Genomic DNA, 21051 nt, shown 5'->3' with positions numbered 1-21051 from the left:
GCCGTGACAGAGAGACCTTATGGCTTGCAAAGCCTAAAATATTCGCCATCTGTTCTTTACGGAAAATGTTTGCTGAGCCCTGCTCTAGAGTGAATTCTTTGCCTGTTGATGAATATGCTGTTGACTTAGTCTTTGATCTTAGACATCACAAGGCCACTTGGATGGCCTGAGGCCATCTCTCTGCCTTGAAGCAGAGCCTGCCCCTTTCCATTGTGTGGTGACGACACTCTGTCCTTTTGTCCTGGCCCAGCTGTGCCACTTTACCCCACAGTACAGGGAGCTAGTGCCTGGACTTTGGGGAAGAATGGAGTCTGTTTTATCCCTTCGTGCGCAAACGCTGAGCAGACAGAACGGCTGCTTCACTCCACCCGTTACCCCCGCGTGGGGCTGCTGCCGTGTCCTGGCTCGCTGCGTCTTCTCCATTTAAAGCAGCCACTTGGGGAGCCACAGAACCTAACCCCAGAGCCCTGACTCTACCACTGTTGAGCTCCTTGCATGAGTGGGGGCGTATTGACGCTGGCTCCCCCCCTGAGCGAGAAGGCTCACAGTCAAGGATAGGCGTGTGCCAGGAGATTTCTGATTCCCCATAATCCTTTGTGTGGTGGCGATTATACCAGGGGTGTGGTGTGGCTGCAGGGTCGTGGGGACACCCTGTAGAGAACAGTGTATTGTGCCGGGGCAGGGAGGTTTCTCACAGAAGGTGACACTTGAGCCGGCCACTGGGAGGTTGGTTTGTCTTTAGTGGCCCTTTGTGGAGTCCCTTTGCCTGCATGCAAGCTGGGCTGCCCGAGGTTAGCCTGGTCTTGTGGAGGCTGGAAGGCCTGGGTGTTGGGGTCCAGCGTTGGGGCATTCTTCCTGGGACAAGGGATCGATGTCTCCAAACCTCGGTTCCTTTATCCGTTAGGAAGGGGTCACGAGCACACATCTCATGGGTGGATATAAAGGTTTAATGTGTATCTCAGAACAGATTTGTAGCAGATCTGGCCTCTGGGTGTCTTGTGTTTGGTTCAGGCAGAGGTGGCTGAAACACTGCTGTAAAATTAGGTGCCAACTGACGGACGTGAAGATCTGAGTTTCTGTCTCCTTTGAAAAACCACAAGGTGGGGCAACTGCATGTTGGTGTTGCTGTGCGGTGCTGTCCCCTGTGCGGTGCTGTCCCCTGTGCGGTGCTGTCCCCTGTGCGGTGCTGTCCTCCGGAGCCCGGTAGCAGCTGCCGTCTCTCCAGAGGCACCCCTCAGCCCCTTCCTGTCCCTCTTTTCTGCCCTCCCTGCCCACTGCACTCGTTTCCATCCTGCGCCTGACCTTGGAGGCGTGGGGGTTGGGAGGGAAGATCTGATGTCGGGCTTGTACGTGCCTCTCTGGCCTATACGAGGCCGGCCTTTGTGCCCATTCTCTCTTGCTTCCGCTTTGGAGTGGTGGTGGGTTTTTGGGCATCGTGGAAACTAAACAAACAACGGCACTAAACTCTCCACTGGGCTGAGAGGGCCAAGCATCCTGTGTGCCTGCAAACATGAGCGAGCCGGCCTTGCAGCGGTGGCCACGCGTTGGTGGTGTACCTGTCCCTTGCCAGGCTCTGATGTGGGCCGTTGGTTATAGGGTGAGGGAAGATGAAGGGGTGGGTCTGGTCTATAGTCTTCCGGAAATCCCTAACGTGTAACCGTCTTACTGCTTACTGGGTAGCCATAACGTCTAGAAACACAGACAGTGTTGTGTTAATTTTTAAAACCTCCATCTGATTAATTCTGCTAGGGCAGTGGTTGGCAAACTATGGCCCGTAGGGCAAATCCAACCCAAGGCCTGTTCTTGTAAACAGCTATGCTCGTTCCGTAATGTGTTGTCTCTGGCTGCTTTTGAGATGTCAGAGCAGAGTTGAGGAGTTGGGACCCCATGACCCACAAAGCCTAAAATGTTTACTGTCTGGCTCTTGATAGAAAAAGTTTGCCGACCTCTGTCCTGGGGCACATTAAAGGTGCAGGTTTATTCAGTGAAAACCAGAAATACAAATCATCTGAGACAGCCCATCACATGCTTAGGACTTGATAGAAACTCATTGTTAGCTGCACTTTTGCAGGGTGCGTTGCATGAACAACTCATATAATATCATTGAGTGTATCGTGTGTTTGTTGTATAAGATCACTCGGTCATCTGCTGCCACCTGTGCCGCTGTGTAGGTAATCGGTGCAGGGTGAAGGCCATGGGAACAGAAGGGCGCAGGGCCACAGCCCGGAGCAGCAGTCACAGCAGGGCTGGCTCTCCCGTGAAGGAACAGCTGTGCTGGCAGCTGGAAGCGTGTGCAGGCGCAGGCGTGGCTTTTGGTAAACTTTCGGGGAGATATTCTGACATCCTCGCATGCTATAAGAATTGCACAGATGAGGGGCGCCCGGGGGGCTCAGTCGGTTAAGCATCCGGCTCTTGGTTTCCGCTCAGGTGAGCATCTCACAGTTTTGTGGGTTCAAGCCCCACGTCAGGTTGTGCGCTGCAGGTGTGGAGCCTGCTTGGGATTCTCTTTCCCTCTCTCTCTCTGCTCCTCCCCTACTGTCTCTCTCAAAATAAATAAATAAACTTTACAACAAAAGAATTGCACAGATGAGAAGAAAAAACTGACTTGGTGGGGCAGTTGCTGGATATGTCCTTGAGCAGATGAGAGGAGACAGGAGTCAGAGCACAAGTGGAGGTTTCAGTTATTTAGCCTCTCAGAGCCTCAGTTTCTTCATCTCTGAAGTGGGATAATCACATGTACTTTCAGGAAGAATTTCCTAATTGCAGCATTGCTGACCGGCCAGATAACTCTGCCGTGGGGGCTGTCCTGTGTGCTCTTGGAGGTTTAACAGCATCCCTGGCCTCCACCTGCCCCGTGCCCCCTCCGACTTGTGCCGACAATATCTGCAGACATTGCCCAGTGTCCCGTGGTGAAGGCAAAATCACCCTGGTTGAGAGCCATGTATCTCCACCCACCATTCGTAGGGCCCCTCGTAACCAAACCTCTCAGAACTTGCTTTATTGGACTGTGCCTGTTCCCCGTTATTAGGCTGATGATGCAGAAGTGAAGGACCTCTTAGCGTCAGACCCCCTCAGTGGAACCAGAAATATGGAAGGGAAGTGAGGCGGGGGCTGGGTGCTGCTATCTGGAGTCCTTTTGCCCTCCTGCCCCCCCCACCCCCCTTAACAATTATTAAACCAACCATTTCAAAGTGAACAATTCACTGGCATTTACTACATTAATGATGTCGTGTAACCAGCATCTCTGTCTAGTTCCAAAAGATTTTCATCACCCCAAAGGAGACCCCGGACTCATTAAGTACTTGTGTTCTGTCTGTGTGGATTTACCTATTCTAGTTCTTTCCATCTTTTAAAGCACAGCTCAAGTTCCTACTTTTTCAGTAAGCCTCCCTGGGCCCTGGCAGAATGGCAGTGCGGCATGGTACAGGGAGCACTAGTCCAGGAGTCAGGCAGACCAGGGGCTTAACCTCTGTTGCACCACTGATTTTGCCACGTGACCTTGGGCAGAATTCCTGGCATGCAGCGGGCACCCAGAGAACATTGCCCTTTTCTTCCCTTCCAAGTACCTGTTCAGTGCATTGTGAGGATTAGCCTTCAACCAGAGAAATACGTGGTGTGACTTTACATCTGCCGCTGCATGGAGAGCCAGGGAAATACTACTGTTTGAGTGTGTATGTGGCCTTGATCAAATGACCTACCTCCTCTGAGAGTGGCACCTTTATTTAACCTTGACCTGCAGGGTCCTTGCAAGGATTAGAGAAGGAATGTACATAGAGTTCCTGGTATATCTTGATTGTTTTCCCCTCCCTAGAGTCCATGGGGACTTTATCACTTTTGTCCCCCTCAGGGCAGTGAGCACAGAGGCCTGGATTGCATAGCTTCCCCGTGCTTCAGAGAGAAAGCAGCCAGTTGAAAGCATTTCTTAGAGCCAGATGTCTGACACCCCTGGGGGGTACAGGGCTGTCAACAACAATAATAGTAGCTAACATGTAAAAAGTGATTGGTATAGACTAGGCACTGTTTTAGGTGCAATGTGGATGCTTATTTATTTAATAGATCTAGGAGGTGCAGAGAGGATAAGTAACTTACCTATGGTCACATAGCCAGTGGTAAGGAATCTGGGCTATCCCATTCTTTTTCTTTTCTTCCTTTTTTTTTCTTTTAATGTTTATTTATTTTGGAGAGCGAGACTGAGTGCGAGCAGGGGAGGGGTAGAGAGAGAGGGAGATACAGAATTGGAAGCAGGCTCCAGGCTCTGAGCTGTCAGCACAGAGCCTAACGTGGGGCACGAACCCACGAACTGAGAGATCTGAGGTGAAGACCTGAGCTGAAGTCTTAACCGAGGGAGTTACTGAGGCGCCCCTGGGCTTTCTTAACCCCTGCTCTTTCTCCCTAGGAAGTAACTGAAGGCAGGAGGTTTGTGGTAGAAATTGATTTAGGATCCTCAGGATTCTAAACATTAAAAACAACAAAGATAAACACACACACACGTGTCATATCTTGTTAGAGCCTCAGGGGATCACTGCATTTCTCCGACAGTTTTGTGGCCCCCTGGGGGTATTCCCTGGGGTACCTTTCCATTTTCTATTTTCATTTTGATAGTGATCTACCAAGAAATTCAAAAGAAGCCTGTTCTGGCCCTTGTGGTCAAGGGTGTGGACTGAGGGCTGCCCTTGGAAAAGGCAGAGAGCAGGAAAGCTGGGGCTTGCTTCACAGAGAATCACAGAGAAATCCTTGCTGAGTCGGCAGTGGGGCTGTGACTGCAGGTTTGTTACAAGGCTTGAAAGCCAGCAAGATTTAGCAGACGGCCGAGCCAGGAGCTAGTGGACTTGAAACCGAATCTCTCCTTGAGTACTTCCCATGAGACCAGCCTTGTGTGCTCCCCACTGAGCCTCAGGGCTCCGGTGAATGGAGCCACTTTATCTGTGTCAAGGGTTAAATGTCCATCCCTTAATGGCACCCCGCGCCGCCCTTCTTCACTGGAAGAAGGCAGGAAGGACCCTGGTGGCATAGATTCTTCTGCCTGCCTTGTCTCCACCAGGGCCCCGTGTTCCAGACTGCAGAGCTAGGAGAACATGATCTCATGCAGAAACCAGTGTCCAGAGAAGGGAAGTGAGTGTCCCTGTCACATGGCCAGCAAGCAGCCCTATGGAGATAACTATGATGCCTTGTGACTTTCCACTGGTGGTCCTTCCACTGCTCCTCAGGGCTGTGGCCTCCCGGGCACCCCCTGCAGTGGCTGCATGCCCCCAAGGCCGCCTGGGCTCCCTTTGCCCTACGACACTCCTTTCTCTGAGTCCGCAGTTAGGGCCAGGGTGGCCACAGGTGCCTCTTCTGAGGTCAGGATGGTGTCACTCAAGTGCACTTCTTACCCGCAGAGGGATTACAGCCAGGAAGGGTGAATGGAGGGCTGAGGCCTGCACAACTTCAGATCGGTCCTCCGTAGTGAACAGGCCTTTTTTCTCACCACGAAGAGAGGCTTTGCAAGGTAGGGCAGAGGAGGCTGCTGACATCTCATCTAGGAAGAGCAGTGGCTCAAGACACTGTAGAAGAGATGGGATCATCATGCCTGTCAGGAAGCATAGGCTGTGACGTCCTTGCTGTTCAGGTGTGGGTCAGGAACCAGCGGCCTCAGTCAGCATCACCGGGAGCTCGTGAGAAATACCAAATTCCAGGCCCCACCCAGAACTGCCGAATCAGAACCTGCCTTTGAACAAGACCCCAGGAGATTTGTGTGAATCCAGAAACTTGAGAATCACTGTGCTAAAAATGACCAGTAGCATGATGATGGAGATTTTTATTTTCTTGGCACATTTTTTTCTCCTGATTTGTTTTTTACTGTGGTAAAATACACATAACAAAATTCACCATTGTAACCACTTTTTTCAAAAAAAATTTTTTTTCACGTTTATTTATTTTTGAGACAGAGAGAGACAGAGCATGAGTGGGGGAGGGTCAGAGAGAGAGGGAGACACAGAATCTGAAACAGAATCTGACACAGAATCTGAGCTGTCAGCACAGAGCCCGATGCGGGGCTTGAAGTCACGGACCGCGAGATCATGACCTGAGCCGAAGTTGGACGCTTAACCGACTGAGCCACCTAGGCGCCCCTTTTTAAATTTTTTTTTTTTTTCAACGTTTATTTATTTTTGGGACAGAGAGAGACAGAGCATGAACGGGGGAGGGGCAGAGAGAGAGGGAGACACAGAATCGGAAACAGGCTCCAGGCTCTGAGCCATCAGCCCAGAGCCTGACGCGGGGCTCGAACTCCCGGACCGCGAAATCGTGACCTGGCTGAAGTCGGACGCTTAACCGACTGCGCCACCCAGGCGCCCCTAGGCGCCCCTTTTTAATATTTATTTTTGAAAGAGCATGAGCATGTGCGCATGCATGAGTGGGGGAGGGGCAGAGAGAGGGAGACACAGACCCCGAAGCAGGCTCCTGGCTCTGAGCTGCCAGCACAGAGCCTGATGCAGGGCTCCAACCCATGAACTGCGGGATCATGACCTGAGCTGAATTTGGACGCTCAACCGACTGAGCCACCCAGGCACCCTGCAGTATTTATCTTTTTGGGGACTTAGCATAATGTCCTCGAGGTTCATCCATCTAGCAGATTGCAGAATTTCCTTCCTTTTTGCAGCTGAATAATAATGCATTGTGCAGATAGGGCACATTTCGCTTATCCCTTTATCTGTCGATCGACACTTGGGCTCTTTCACATTTCAGCCACTGTGAGTGATGCTGCTGTGAACATGGGTGTACAAGTATCTCTTTGAGACCCTGCTTTCAACTCTTTTGGGTGTCTACCCAGATGTGGAATAGATGGGTCATATGCTAATTGTATCACATAAATTACTTTTATGATAAAAGAAAATGGCAAGGGCATTTCAGGGTGGAAAGCCTTGTCGAGTTTCCAGCTGGCACTGCCCAAGGCCAGGTAGCGTTGTTGGATGCAGTACTTGGAAGAAGGAAGAAGGAGAGCCCGACTTGTCCATCCTGGCGTTAGAGAGAGAAGAGCGGGAGCCAAACATGTTAAACAAAGAGTAGGATTTATTGACAGACACAGGTATCAAGAGAGCTGTTTGGGGGGTCTTGGGCAGGTGGCATCTTCAGGCGTCCTGAATGATGCTTCATCATGGCCTTGTGAGTTGGGAATGACATGGAGGCCATCCTTTCTCAGAGCCCTCCAGAAAAAATAACAGTGGCAGAGTTCGGGAAGTCAGTTGTATCACCATGTGTCCATGACTGGCTTTATCTCTGGGTCTGGAGTGAGGCAGCAGCCTTGTGTGGTGGCCTGGACATAGACTCTGGAGGGGCATGGTCTTGACTGAGGATCACAGTTCCACCAAGTGGTATTCAGATGAGAACAAAACCTACCCCAAACCTGTGATTTTGGTCCGTGAGGCCCTTTGTAACCGGCTCCTGCCTGCTGTCTCCTCTTTACTTCCTCCTTTTGGCTTTTTGCTCAAGTCACAGCTGATTTCCTTCTGATCCTGGAAGAGTAGAAACCAAGCTGGTTCCTGCCTCTGGGCATCTACCCTGGCTGCCTGCTCTGCCTGGAATGCTGGTCTGCTGTAGTTCTCCAGGCTTGTTCCTGGTCCCCATACAGGGCTCAGCTCACCTGTCGGCTGGGCGGAGAGGCCTTCCACCGCCACCCTGGCCGCCGGGGCCTCTTGCTTCCTCCCTGTCTCATCACCCCATCTGCTTTTCCTCCGACTATGACTCTCTGACGTCCTCCCACTGTAGGTTTACTTAGGTGCCCTGGGTTTCTTCCCTAATAGAAGTTTTGCTCCATGAGAAGATGGCTCTTGTCTACCACTTAACTCCTGTGTCCCCAGCACTTGGGACACTGCCTGGCACACGGTAGAAGTTAGATTAATACTGAGTGCATCGCGCACAATGCTGTTCTCCCTGAGCTTCACCTTCCCCGTCTGCGGTGTGGGGTGTGTGTGTGGGGGGGTCCCAATCCCTTGGTTGCAGGGCGGTTGTGGAAATTACAGGGTGTGATCTTGCCGAGCACTGAGTGTAGCGGCTGGCACGCAGGAAGTGCTCCACACGCGGTCACAGTGGTGGTCAGCCCAGTGGCCCTGGCATGATTTGGATGAATCGCTGACCGTCTGTGGGGTGATGCCCAGCTGGTACTCCCTGGTGAAGCCCGTGTTTAGTTGCCCAAGAGAGAAGCAGCTTGGTGGCACTTCCAGGCTTATGGCGTGGGGCGTCTGCTCTTGTACCTCTGAATTTGAGTCTCGTTTGAAATGACTCTGTTCTGTGTTTGGTGCGTCACAGTACGTAGCCGTGTCTCTGTTGATTGGGGTCCCTGGGCCTCGCAAGGGACCGCAGATGTAGCTCTGACAGGGTTCTGCTTGGTGCTTTAAAGTGTGCCTGCCTTTGACCCTCATAAACAGAAGTTGAGCACACGCTACATGCATTGGTTAGGAATGCTTTTGGCCGCAAGTAACAGCCCGGCATACAGCGGTTTGAGCAAACAGGGTTGTTTGCTGTGTGAGAGGTGGGAGATTTCTGGTATTGGTTCAGCAGTGAAATGGCACCAGGCCTGGAGTCTCTGTGATTCCCTTGACCTTCCTTCCAAGCTTGTTGCTTCATGGCTGCCCGGTGATGCTCTGGCTCCCCCCAGGGTATTTATGGTGAAGGCGTGAAGGATGGAAGGAGGAATGAAGCGATTACCATCTGTTCTTTGATCAGGAAGGCGTGGTTTCCCCAATGCCCACGGCCCTCTGCTCTCTAAGGCCAGCCCTCCAAAAGAGGCTGAGAAAAGGAGTAATTTGGTTTTGCAGCTTGTACCGCAGGAGGTGGCCTGGGGAAAGGATGCTGGAGAGAGTGAGGTCAGCCAGTGGGCAGTGCCTGCCATACTAGGGAACCTCGGTTATAGTTACACTGTGGGTTCTCACCTGGGGGGGCAGTTTGTCCCCCGGAGGACATTTGGTAACATCCGGAGACATTTTTGTTGCCACAACCAGGGTGTGTGTATGTGTGTGCACTCGGTATCTGGTGGGTGGAGGCCGGGGATGCTCCTAAACACCCTGCCGTTCACAGGGCAGCCCCACCACAGAGAATGATCCGGCCCAAATGTTAGAAGCGCCAAGGTGGGGTAACCCTGGGTTAGACTTTGCTGGACACGTTCTTCAACTTCGGGGAATACTAGTTTAGCTGCTTTCCTGTGATGCCTAACAGGCAGATGGCCAGACTCCATTGTAATGATGTAGATTATTGGTACCTGGTCTTGTTGTTCTCCTCGCAGAGGCGGTTGATGCTAGGTGGGGACAGCCCTGCACCATGTGGCAGAAAGTCTCGATAAAAGGCTTACGCGCAACAGAACTAATGACGCCTTGTTGCATTTTAGGATCACAGAACAATGACTTGAAAAGACAGTTTCTGCTGGAGCGACTCCTGGATGCAGTGAAACAGGTAAGAGGGAAGCTCGCACTTGCCTCTGAGGTCGAGTAACGGTGCCCGGCAATTCACATGGGGTCATCTCTGCCCTTCCACGTGCGCGGACTTACTCCCACTTTCTGGGAGCAGTGAGGCTGGCGGTGTTCCGCAGGAAACGATAGGGCAGGTGAGGCAGTCCGAAGCAGCGAGGGAGGGGCGCCCGCGTCCTGACTTTCTGATACCTTTGGAGGCCCCCGTCCTTCGTGACGTCCCGGTGGGAGGAGCGTTGGTGTTGGTTTCGAAGTCTCCCTCCAGGCAGTTTGATGGCAGCGCTTCCAGGAGCTGAGGTCGTGGTTGGAGTTAGCCCCTCCTGGGCACAAGAGCAGGGCAGACAGGAGGGAGGAAGCCTCGCCCAGGGTCCGGAGGGCCCTCCCGGAGGGCTCTCCTCGGTGCCGCTTTTGGCGTCCGGCTTTTGGCCGGGCCTGGAAGCAAGCTTTGGCTTAGGCTGGCGTCAGCGTGCCGGCCTGGCGTGCGTGAGTGACACGTGCATCATTTAGTGCACGCTCGTCACGTGCCAGGCCCCCTGCTAAGCGCTCCCCGTTGAATCCTTCCCACCAGCCTCTGAGGCAGTTCGTATATTTAAGTGTCTTTAATTCGTATATTTAAATATCTATATATTTAAGTGTATTTATTTTGAGGGGAGGGTGCGGAGGGGAAGAGAGAGGGGGAGAAAGAATCCCAAGCAGACTTTGCCCTGTCAGTGCAGAGCCCAACGCAGGGCTTGAACTCACAGACCTGGAGATCATGACCTGAGCCGAAATCAAGCGTTCAGTGCTCAGCCGACTGATTCACCCAGGCGCCCGTGGCACCACTTTAAGTGTAGCCGTTGAACAGAAATAAATTGGAGCTGATGCCCAGAGCTGCTGTTATTATTATTGTTGTTAAATATTTTAGTGGGTGAAAGTGTACATATGGTTTTTAAAAATCAATCTTACTGACATATAATTGAGGCATGCAATAAAATACACTAATTTTAAGTATGCGGTCCCACGTGTTTTGACAAATACATCATTTAAATTCATTAATGCATTCATTCTTTGGATGAATAAGTTCCGGAATCTTGCGAGCCTGCTCCCCACAGGGGAGAGAGTGGCTGATGGCTGGGCGATATTGTGAATTGAATGGTGTAACTAAAAATGGTTAAGATGGTGAATTTTACGTTATCTATATTTTACCACAATTAGAGAAGAAAGAATGGTTTGCTTTCATCTGTATCCACCCTGGGTGAATTGTCATTCGGCACAACCAGATGACATGTTTGAGGCTTGAATCATGCTGCCATAATTTCCTAGCCAGTCATAACAACTCTGGGGCCCTTTCCAAAGGCACCCATCACCACAGATTTGTGTAAGTATTAATTGTCGCCCGTGGGGAGCTCTGTGTTCAGACAGTCAGCTGCTGACATACAGAAGCTTCCTAGAAAATCTGCACAAGGCTGTGTGCTTCAGTTTTCCTCTTAGCACTGTTTTCCCACACGCCTTCCTTCTGTGCAAGTGGGAGATAAAGGCTTCAGTAGGTGGCGGCTGGAAGGCTGCCTCACGTCTTGGCTTGACACCTGGGACAAGGGGACACCCCGACTCGGTACCTGGAGTTTCTGGCCCTGTGTGTCCCAGGACCCCGAAGGCCTGTGTGGGCTGTTAGTGACGTCTGAGTGTCCCATCGCAGCCGCTAATCTCAGCGGCTTCTTTTTCCATGCAGTGCCAGATCCGCTTTGGAGGGAGAAAGGAGATCGCCTCGGATTCCGACAGCAGGTAAACGTGTCGCTTCTAAAACCATCTACTGTCAAGACCAAAAAGGCGGCCAGAGCTGAGTCGCTTCTGTGTTGTCTCTGCAGCCGAGAGGTGCGGTGACTCAGCTTGGGTAAGCTGCGGACCACCTACGCAGTGACGGCTCGTGTCGCGTATTCGCGGCTTCCTGCACTACTCCTTCTGGTAGTCCGTTCTGAGGGAATTGTTTGAAATACCTTTCTGCATAAGGTTATCTTCAGGGTAATTGATAATGATGGCAAGTCAGAAATCTAAGCAGGGCATCAGTAGAACAGAATGTCACATAGCCATTAAATTGACGTCCACACAGCGTTGACTTGAAGCAGAGAAATGCACATGGAGTAATTTACAAATTATGTAGTTAAAACAAAAAGACCAGCATATAAAGTTATGTCGACACAGAGTGATGCTAGCTATGTGAAACCACCACTCTGGCGAAGAACATACCAGAATGTGAACACAGGTAATCCTGGGTCTAAGAATATTGGGGATCTTTATACTTTCTGTTGGTCTTCATATTTTATACTGTGATTGCTTGTTTCCTTTATATATATATAAAAAAGAAGCCCCAAAATTGGCATTGACTTTCCTGACCCGGGAAGGACTGACATAATTGTGTAAGCTTCTCACATTGCCTGGGAGGAGATGGGAATGTTTTGGCAAAGGTAAGAGACACACAGGCGTTTGCTTTGTGAAGTCATTCAGTGATTGACGGTGGCGGGAGGAACGTTCCCCGCAAAGGAAGGGAAATGAGGGAACTCGCTTGCTCGGTGCTCATGTCATTCCGGAGACTGGCCGTGGCCCGGCCCACTCACCCCAGCCCGCCCAGCAGAGCCCGTTCCTGGTCTGTCCTTTCAGACCCATGTCTGTGACACACTTTACCAGCCGGAGCAAAGCGCATAGCGCCACATTGTCATAGAGCTGCAGGGACTATTTGAAACTGGTGCAGATTTAACACTGTATCCCTCCCGTATCCTGTCTCTCCTTCACCTGGTTTTTCTCCCTGGCACTTACCACCAGCTGACAGACTGTATGTTAGGCTTGTTTATTTTGTTGGTTTCTGTCTCTGGGTGTTGTCATGTCAGCTTTGTGCAGACAGGGATGTTTGCTGTCTTGATCGCTGATGTAAGTCTGGTGCCGGGAAGCGTGTAGAAGGTGCTTAGGAAAGACCCATCAGGGTGAGTGACTGGGTGAGCGCGTGCACGGCATCGTATCGTAGTCAGCTGTTTAATCTGTGGCACCACGAGGCTTGTGAGCTTTGAGGGCCGAGGGGCGACTCCTCTAGTGTGTATCTCTCTCTTTTGCACAGACATTTTGTGCCTGTCGCACATTTGGTTCTTAGTATGTGGTTGTGGCATCAGATCATTAGACCGATTTATTGTTTCAGTTCTCTTTTGTTTCAGTAGATGAAATTATTGTTATTACAGAACTTGCCATGTTGCACTGTAATAACTGGTTTATGAATGCTCTTGTGCCTTGACTGTGAACATGGAGAGACAGCAGGCAGGCCCTGGGTCCTGACCTCTCTCCTTCCCAGCGGAGTACTCGTAAGCAGTAAGTAGAACGGACGTAAATCTGTAGTGTTTGCTGGAAGATAAAATAGCCATGGAAAGTGCCAGAGCAAAAGCTTTATCCTTAAGAGTATAAAAGCTGTATCCTTACTGAGATTTTTATTTACTTACTTGTCAGTGTCTGTTTCTGTTTCATTGATCTTTTTGTCTGTCCTTCCACCCCGTATCATACAGTTTTAATAAGTGTAAATACAGAATAATTCTTTTTTTTTTTTATGATTTGCATTTTACAGTTGTTCTTGAGGCTTTACTATGGGGCCTGGCCTTGGTCAGCACAGGGGTCCTGATTTGGGGACACAAGGTCCACCTGCATCAGAATCATCTGGGAGGCTCATTCGTTAATGATGCAATTCTCCCTCCCATCCTAGACCAGCTGCACATATGTGTGTGAGTGCGTGTGCATGCATGTGTGTGGATGGGTGAGGGTGTGTGTGCTCAGGACTTCTCCATCACTTTTTTATTTTCGTAATTATCCTGTTCTTTTCTTGAGAGAGACAATCCATCTCTAAATGTTAAATGAATGTGTTCTTATATAATAGAATATACTACTAAGGTTCTTAGTAGGTAAAATATTACGTTTCATAGAAGTTAGAAAGTTAATTCCTTCAATGAGAGCTGTGGTTTATGGCTAAAAGGAGGGTGCTGCTTTATGTTAATAATAATGGTTACTGCTTCTTATTTATTTTGAGAGAGAGAGAGAGAGAGAGAGAGAGAGAGAGAGAGCGCGTGTGCGTGCATGCACACACATGGCAGAGGAGCAGAGAGAAGCAGAGACCGAATCCTTGGCAGGCTCCACCCCATCAGCACAGAGCCCGATGGGGGGCTTGAACTCACAAACTGTGAGATGGTGACCTGAGCTGAGATCAAGAGTCAGATGCTTAACCAACTGCACCATCCAGGTGCCCCGATAGTTACTGCTTCTCACGTCTCTGGCCACTCCTTGTGCATGTTGACACTTAATGTCTGGAGTGGTGGTGTTATTCCTTCTTCACGGATGAGAAAACAGACTCAGTCCAGTAGAGTAATGCAGCCAAGGTTAGACATCTGAGAAAGTTAGAGTTGAAAGTGGGACCCTAGTTTCTCGGGCTCCAAAGTCCGTTCTTCCCGTGTTAGGCTGCAATTAGTGATTATGTTGATTTTGAAGCTGTGTTTAAAAAAATTGTTTTGGGGCGCCTGAGTGGCTCGGTTGGTTAAGCATCCGACTGTGGCTCAGGTCATGATTTCACAGTTCGTGAGTTCTAGCCCCGCGTCGGGCTCTGTGCTGACAGCTTGGAGCCTGGAGCCTGCTTTGGATTCTGTGTCTCCCTCTCTCTCTGCCCCTTTGCTGCTCACGGCCTGTCTCTCAAAAATAAACATTAAAAAAATTGTTTTTCCCCCAAGACTCAGAGTCTTGGTCTTATCTTTGCAATATGTTTGGGTAGAGGTGGCACCACCTTCATACAGGAAAGGCCACATCATTGTCCTTATATTGTGACAAAGCTTGACCTTGCAGTTAAGAACATTTTGTTGTGGGGTCTGGAAAGATAGATGAGTCCCCTTTCTTCTTCACCCCTGACAAATGGCCCAGCACCAGAGGTCACCTCACATGTATTCACTGCTTTCCAGCTCCCCGCTATCACCCTGTCCCGGTCACCACACCCCCCATAGGATGGCTGCCATCGACTGACTCCCTTTCTGTCCTGCTTCCTCTGCACAGAGAGACTTAGGAAGAATGCAGTTGCCGTCCCTTCACTCTGCCATAGGGAACCTTCGCTCTTTGGAAAAAGACTCGCATCCCTGATACAGTCTGGCTCTTTGCTCCAGCTACTCTGGCCTGGCCTTTTCTGGTTTTGTTTTGTTTTGTTTGTTTTCAAAGTCTTTGAATAATTGTCGGGGAAGTCTTCAGGTCCCCCGACTGCAGTTCTTCCCCTGCCCCACCAGACCCCGAAGTCCCAATTATCTGGAGCTATTTTCCTTGCTCTGTACCATGGATCTGCACACTTTCTGCGAGGGGTTGTCCTTTGTGACCCCTGCTCAATACTGTCAGAGTCTAGAAATCTCTGTTTCACATTACGCGTTGGTACGATGGATTGATTACGTTTATCTGTTCAACTGCATGACAAGCTGGAAATAAACCTATTTTGCGCACACTGTGTCCACAGTGCCTGGCACATAGTAAGTGCTCAATAAATATTTATTGGATCACTCATTTGTTCAGCAGTTAGTTGCTGAATGCTTAGCTGGTGTCAGGTTCTGTGCTGGACACGGGGCCTTCTCAAGTATTTCAGGAGTGTTTCTACCCTTCAGGTGGCTTTCTTTCTACTGGGGAAGATAGCCCAGTGAGGCAGTGATTACAGAACGTGACTTGAGGGCTATGTCTAGGAGGTTGGGAATGTGCCCTGGGCAGGCTGGCGGGAGAGAGCTCTGGCTCTCACTGCCTGGCTTCGAGTCTGGCTCTTCCCCTTTGCGGTTGAGCCACCTGCCTAACTTCTCAGAGCCCAAGAATTAGGTCTACTGTGATATCTTGATTTAAACAGGAAACATATTTGTTCTTTGCCGTTCTTGGCCTTGAGCTGTAAAACCCCTGGAATTTCCAAAGCTATGAGAGCCATGAAGGTGTCTTCTGTTATGTGAATACAGTGACTTTTAGCAAGTCCCAAGGTTGGGGGCTGGTGGCCAGGAGAACCAGCCACGCTATTAGAGGGTTGGAACTTTCTTTCCCAGCAGCCCCCCCCCGCTCCCCCAGGGAGAGGTGAGGAGCTGGAGGTGGAGGTCAGTTGCCAGCTCCTGGTGATTTAATCAGTTGTGCCTATGTCATGAAATCTTCATACAAACCCAAAAGGATGGGGTCCCGAGAGCTCCTGTGTTGATGAGCACACAGGGGTGCAGGGAGAGAGGTGCTCCTGAGGAGGGCACGGAAGTTGCGTGTTCTCTTCCTTTACCTGGCCCCACGCAGCCCTCCCCCCGGCTGTTCCTGAGTTCACATCATCCTCTTACAATAAGCCGGTTATCTAGTAAGTAAAATGTTTCTCTGAGTTCTGTGAGTCGCTGTGGCAAATTCATCTAACCCACGGAGGAGGTCGTGGGAATGTTTGAGATACACAGCCGGTCAGGCAGAAGTACAGGTGACCGCCTGGGCTTGTGACCGGGGTTGGGGGGGGGGGGGGGCTGGGGGATGTGTGGCGTCTCATAGAACTGAGACCTTGTTCTGAATAGTACTAATTCACGATAGCCACACTTTTGGTTTTGTGGAGGAAAGCTCTATTAATTATGAGGGAAAGGGAATATAAGCAATTCAACAATTCCAGTAAACATAAAGAGGGAGAAAAATACAGAGAAGAACAGAGAAGGGTAAATTCATCAAATCGGGTACTCACAACATCCAGCCTTCTCGCTGGGGGAGCCCAGCGGCGAGCAGCCCCGTTGGAGTCCCAATGGAGCATCCTGAGCAGAGCGCCCTCCCCTCAGGTGGGACTTCCGACTAAGTCTTCCCACCGGGGCAACATATACACTTACCCATATGTGATTTATTAAGTCTGCCTGAGTGCGGTCCTGAGCAAGCCGTTTTTTCCTCTGTTTCTCTTATTGTATCTCACAATCTCTGGAGCCCGGGTGTGTGCATATTTCTCTGCCCTCCCTGATCCCTTCCAGGGGCCCAGCCTGGTCTGGCTCAAGGAGGTGAGGCGAATTAATTCCTCTTGGTGTCGGGGACAGAAGGGCCAGTTCTGATCCTGAGCCCGGATACGGAGCACAAGCCGACTAGTAAGCCCCCCATGACTGTGTGTGTGCGGCTCTGGGCGGAAATGCATGACAAACCACACCAACAGCTTCTTTGCAGAACAGACCTTCACCTGTGGGGTCTCTAATGTTGTCTCCAGGTGGAAAATGTCAGAATTGAGTTGAGGTGTAGGACACCCAGCTGGTGTCAGAGAATCGCTTGGTGGTGTGGGGAAAACGCACGCATCCGAAAAGGTGGTCAGAATCAGAGCTGCCCTGCCATTTGGGAAGATTAAGTCAGATACTGTGTGTAAAAGTGCCAGACATGTCGGAGTGTTAATTTCACTCCATACGGAGTGCAGTCTGGTGGGGACGGTCCTCACTCGGCTGGGACTCCTGCCATGCTGTCTACTGATGCAGGCACCAGTCTGCAGATGGAAGGGAAGGGCAAAAGTGTATTAGCGAGACCTTTCGATGTTCCCGAGGGTGGAAGATTTCTTTCCACATAACTCTGGGTACAGTTCTCAGACCCCACATCCTGAGACGTGCCTCTTCTGTGTCATTCTCCTATAGGAAACTGAGAACAAGTGACTACTAAGATATAATGGATAATTGGAAGGGATCTTCTCTTAAAAGGCCAAGTGTTACCTTTGAAGGCCATTGAAAATTGACTGTCGTAGGTAAAGTTCTGGGCATGACTGTGAGTGTTGGCTTAGGGTCATAGCCAGATTCCAGTTGGTTGGACGAACAGCAGTAGGAACTTTTTTTTTTTTAATTTTTTTTTTTAACGTTTATTTATTTTAGAGAGAGAGAGAGAGACAGACCATGAACGGGGGAGGGTCAGAGAGAGAGAGAGAGAGAGAGACAGACAGACCATGAACGGGGGAGGGTCAGAGAGAGAGAGAGAGAGAGAGAGAGAGAGAGAGAGAGAGACAGAATCTGGAACAGACTCCGGGCTTGGAGCTGTCAGCACAGAGCCCGACACGGGGCTCAAACTCACGGACCGTGAGATCATGACCTGAGCCGAAGTCGGATGCCCAACCGACCGAGCCACCCAGGCGCCCCACCAGTAGGAACTTTTGAAAGGCTGGCACACAGCTGTATCTGCCAAGGCTCTTGGGCAACAATCAACAGGAATCTCCAGCTAAGGATGTTGTGGGCTTGTAGAATTGATGGAAGGCCGGGTTTGGAGATGGGAAGGAGTCAAGACAACTTTGGAAGGCTCCTGTGCTAGACACAGGGGCCCAGAGGTGTCTCTTAGCAGGAATGCTGGTCCAGTTGAGGTGCTGCTGCCAGAGTGACTCTCATTCTGGCCAAGATTGAAGGTCTAGGGAGGAAACACCTGACTGGCCAGTCTCAGTCTCAGGTCACATGACCACCTGCTGGCCACCAGCAGAAGGATTTGGCTGAAGGAGCTTCCTGGGAGCCCGCTGGCCTGTGTAGTGCCAGGTGTTTCCTCGGGTCACCATCCCAAGACAGGATCCAGTGAGGCAGAAGTAAACTTTCAAATGAAATCTGGGTGCTGTTATGAAGGTGGCTGTTATGAATGAACACGGGGTGGCCATGATGCCCACCAGTTGTCCCCTGTTGCTGCTGTATTGTAGTGATAGGCTTTCTTGTGACAATACCATGCGGTTTAAAAATGTCCGTGTCTAGGGGCACCTGTGTGGCTCAGTCGCTTAAGCAGCAAACTTGGGCTCGGATCATGATCTCGCACTTCACAAGTTTGAGCCCCATATCCGGCTCTGTGCTGACAGCTCAGAGCCTGGAGCCTGCTGCAGATTCTGTGTCTCCCTCTCTCTGCCCCTCCCCTCCTTGTGCTCGGTCTCTCTCTCTCAAAAAATTAAATAAACATTAAAAAATAAACAAAAAATAAAAGTGTTCATGTCTATGTGATCGGTGTCCTTTGATCCTTGCAGTGACCCTGAGGGGTAGGCAAGCAGGAGCAGGGTAATTTCCCTGCTCTTACAGCTGTAAAACCTTGGAGGCTGGTCATTTTTGTAGCATTGACTTTGTATCTAGTACCCATTGGTGCTGGAGCATGCACTTTGATTAGGTGGGTCACGTGGTTTGTAGGTAGTGAACAGGATTGGAGACAGACTTTGTTTTCCTACTGTGGTCCTGTTCTCTGACACTATAGCCCCTCATGGTTTTCCTAACACACCGTTTCCCCAAAAAGTACTTAATGTTAAGTGTTAAATGTCAGGGCATTCAATTCCCCTCAGCTGCCTAGTGGCTCAGTGGTTCGCCTTTTCTTTTCCAGTCCCAGCGATACTGGGGGAGAGACCTGGTTTGGTATTAATGTGAGGTTGAATGAAATGAAATTACTGATACTTGGTCCTTTCGACCTGCGAAGACAACAGTAGCCTACGGTTCAAAGTGTGTCCAGCACAGCCCCCTCCTCGTGTCTAAACAGAGGCTTCGGGCTTAGCCTTCCTCCAGCAGAGCGGCACAGGGGCTTGCTTTGTGGGGCCCAGTGCTGTGACAGCAATAGGTTTTCCCTTTTCAAACAGGCGTCTCTCCCGTGGAAAACAGGAGTCAAACCCAGGACAAGTAAACCAGGCTACCCATGCTCGGATGTAACAAAAGTTGCCCATCTGTTTGTGAATGGCTCAAGTCTGGGAAAGAGCGCTGCCCCTGTGCCTTTTGTACACAATGTTATTCTGTTACAGCCGAAATCGCAAAGTGTGAGCGTGTGGGAGGCAGATGTGTTTGATCTTTCGGAGATGACACAGCAAGATGCCACGGGCCTCATGTAAAGCATCAGACACCACGGACATGAAAGGAAATGGCAGGCGAGGCTCCTTGCATGATTTTGTCCTCCGAAAGCCCCCCAGGAGGAAATGGGGCAGTCAGCAGGCTCCCGAGCGCAGCGTTTCTCCTCACCCCTTCCCATTGGAGTTGTGGTCCTGCTCTGTTTGGCCCTCAGAACAAAGACCCATTCTTGTGCTTCATGAAAATTATTCCACGTACTGTCAGTCACGCTGGCCTTGGGAGAGGCTGTAATGTGTGTTTTGAATAGTTTGCCTTCCGGAAATAATGGCCCAAGGACTCAGCAGGCACTGGAAGTCACCTCAAGGGCCAGATACGTTATTGTTCCTCAGAAGCGTCTCCTTCCTCCGTGGAATTACAGAACACCGTCTGGAAGGTGTCCATTGGAATTATCGGCAGCGACCCAAACTTGGGGCCGGCAGGATGAGTGTGGGAATTGGAGCTCAGTTTGAATCCTCGTGTCGCCAGTCCCCAGTCATGTTGGACTGTGGGCAAGTTTTGACTTTCTTGTGCCTCAACGTCCTCATCTGTAAATGGGAACAGCAGTAACTTTATCGACTCAGTAGAGCTCTGAGTCAGTTCATGTGAAGCCGAACAGCTAGTATGTTTCCAGAAATTGTTAGCTATTGTTACTGTCGTTGTAATTTTATGTAAAGTGTCCCGACACTTGGTAAATATTCTCTGCGCACTGTGTCTCTTTGCCGTGATGGGTGGCGATGGGTTGGCTTTGAGTATTTGTCTCAGAACATTTAGGAAATGTACATTTTTGTGATCCTTTCAGGGAATGTTGTCAGAAGAAGTCGGAGAAAGGAGCATTTCTTCTCCTTTCAAAGCTTGCCAGGGAAGAATGATTTGTTTTGGTGATTTTTCTTTACCTGTGAAGAGTTAGAAACATTCATGAACTTTTCAGGAAGCTACAAAACAAAACCAGCTGACCTTTGCTGTTCCTTAATGTTATTCTCAGCACAGTTGAAAACTGTCGTTATGGATTCCTCTGGACACTTATGAAACCAAATGGCTTTGTCAGGCATTCCTTTTCTTCTTTTAAAGGTCTTGTTCATCATGTGATTTTTGTCTTCAGTTTGTCATGGGTTTCTTCCCAAGCTATTAGTTTGAGGTGTTGCCTGGATGTTTTAATTCTTCTCATCTTGCAAAAAATCTTGGGGTTCATTAATTGGATTTTCTATCCTCCTATCTTGAGTACTTCATTTCCACTTTGAGGATCTGTAGTAGGTGGTTCCACATTGTGTGTGTGTGTGTGTGTGTGTGTGTGTGTGTGTATAATTTTTTTAACATTTATTTATTTGAGAGAGAGCGAGAACATGCCCAAGAAGGGGAGGGGCAGAGAGAGAGGGAGACACAGAATCCAAAGCAGGCTCCAGGCTCTGAGCTGTCAGCACAGGGCCCAACACAGAGCTCAAACCCACGAACCGCAAGATCATGACCTGAGCCGGAGTCGGATGCTTAACTGACTGAGCCACCCAGGCGCCCCTGTATATGTATATTTTTTCATGTTGTATATTCTTTTATTTTACTGTAGTGATCAAATGAATTGATTTCTTTTTGGAAAAAGATTATTTTTAGCTATAGGGGAACTCTAGGGCATTTAGCAAATCTGAGCGCATTTCCATGTCTGAATATCAATAAATATTTATATTGTTTATAGCCGCTGACAATAGTGCTTGGCCCAGGGGAAACAATATGTAAGCACTGTCATCACCATCACCATCATCATCACTGTCCTGATAGCAGAGAGAGGCCATGAGCCTGAAGTCTAAGCTCTGACGTGAGAGGCC

The 21051-nt window shown here is 49.9% G+C and overlaps 1 protein-coding gene across 10 annotated transcripts in view; it reads left to right on the top strand.

Annotated features, from left to right (window-relative positions):
• The window catches only part of SNX29 (sorting nexin 29), a 499251-nt gene that overhangs the window by 9052 nt on the left and 469148 nt on the right, over positions 1 to 21051 (top strand). For all 10 annotated transcript variants that reach the window (XR_007147865.1, XR_007147866.1, XR_007147869.1 and 7 more), the window contains exons 2-3: positions 9362 to 9426; positions 11149 to 11201. Coding sequence is in view for 2 of the 10 variants with exons in the window: in XM_047839171.1 (XP_047695127.1) it covers positions 9362 to 9426; positions 11149 to 11201 (118 nt within the window). In the remaining 8 variants the exon portion in view is untranslated. The remainder of the gene's footprint in view (positions 1 to 9361; positions 9427 to 11148; positions 11202 to 21051) is intronic.

The sequence above is a fragment of the Prionailurus viverrinus genome, chromosome E3, assembly GCF_022837055.1.
Source record: "Prionailurus viverrinus isolate Anna chromosome E3, UM_Priviv_1.0, whole genome shotgun sequence".
Taxonomy (NCBI): Eukaryota; Metazoa; Chordata; class Mammalia; order Carnivora; family Felidae; genus Prionailurus; species Prionailurus viverrinus.
The sequence above is the reverse complement of the archived record's forward strand: the minus strand, read 5'-3'. Positions and strand labels throughout refer to the sequence as shown.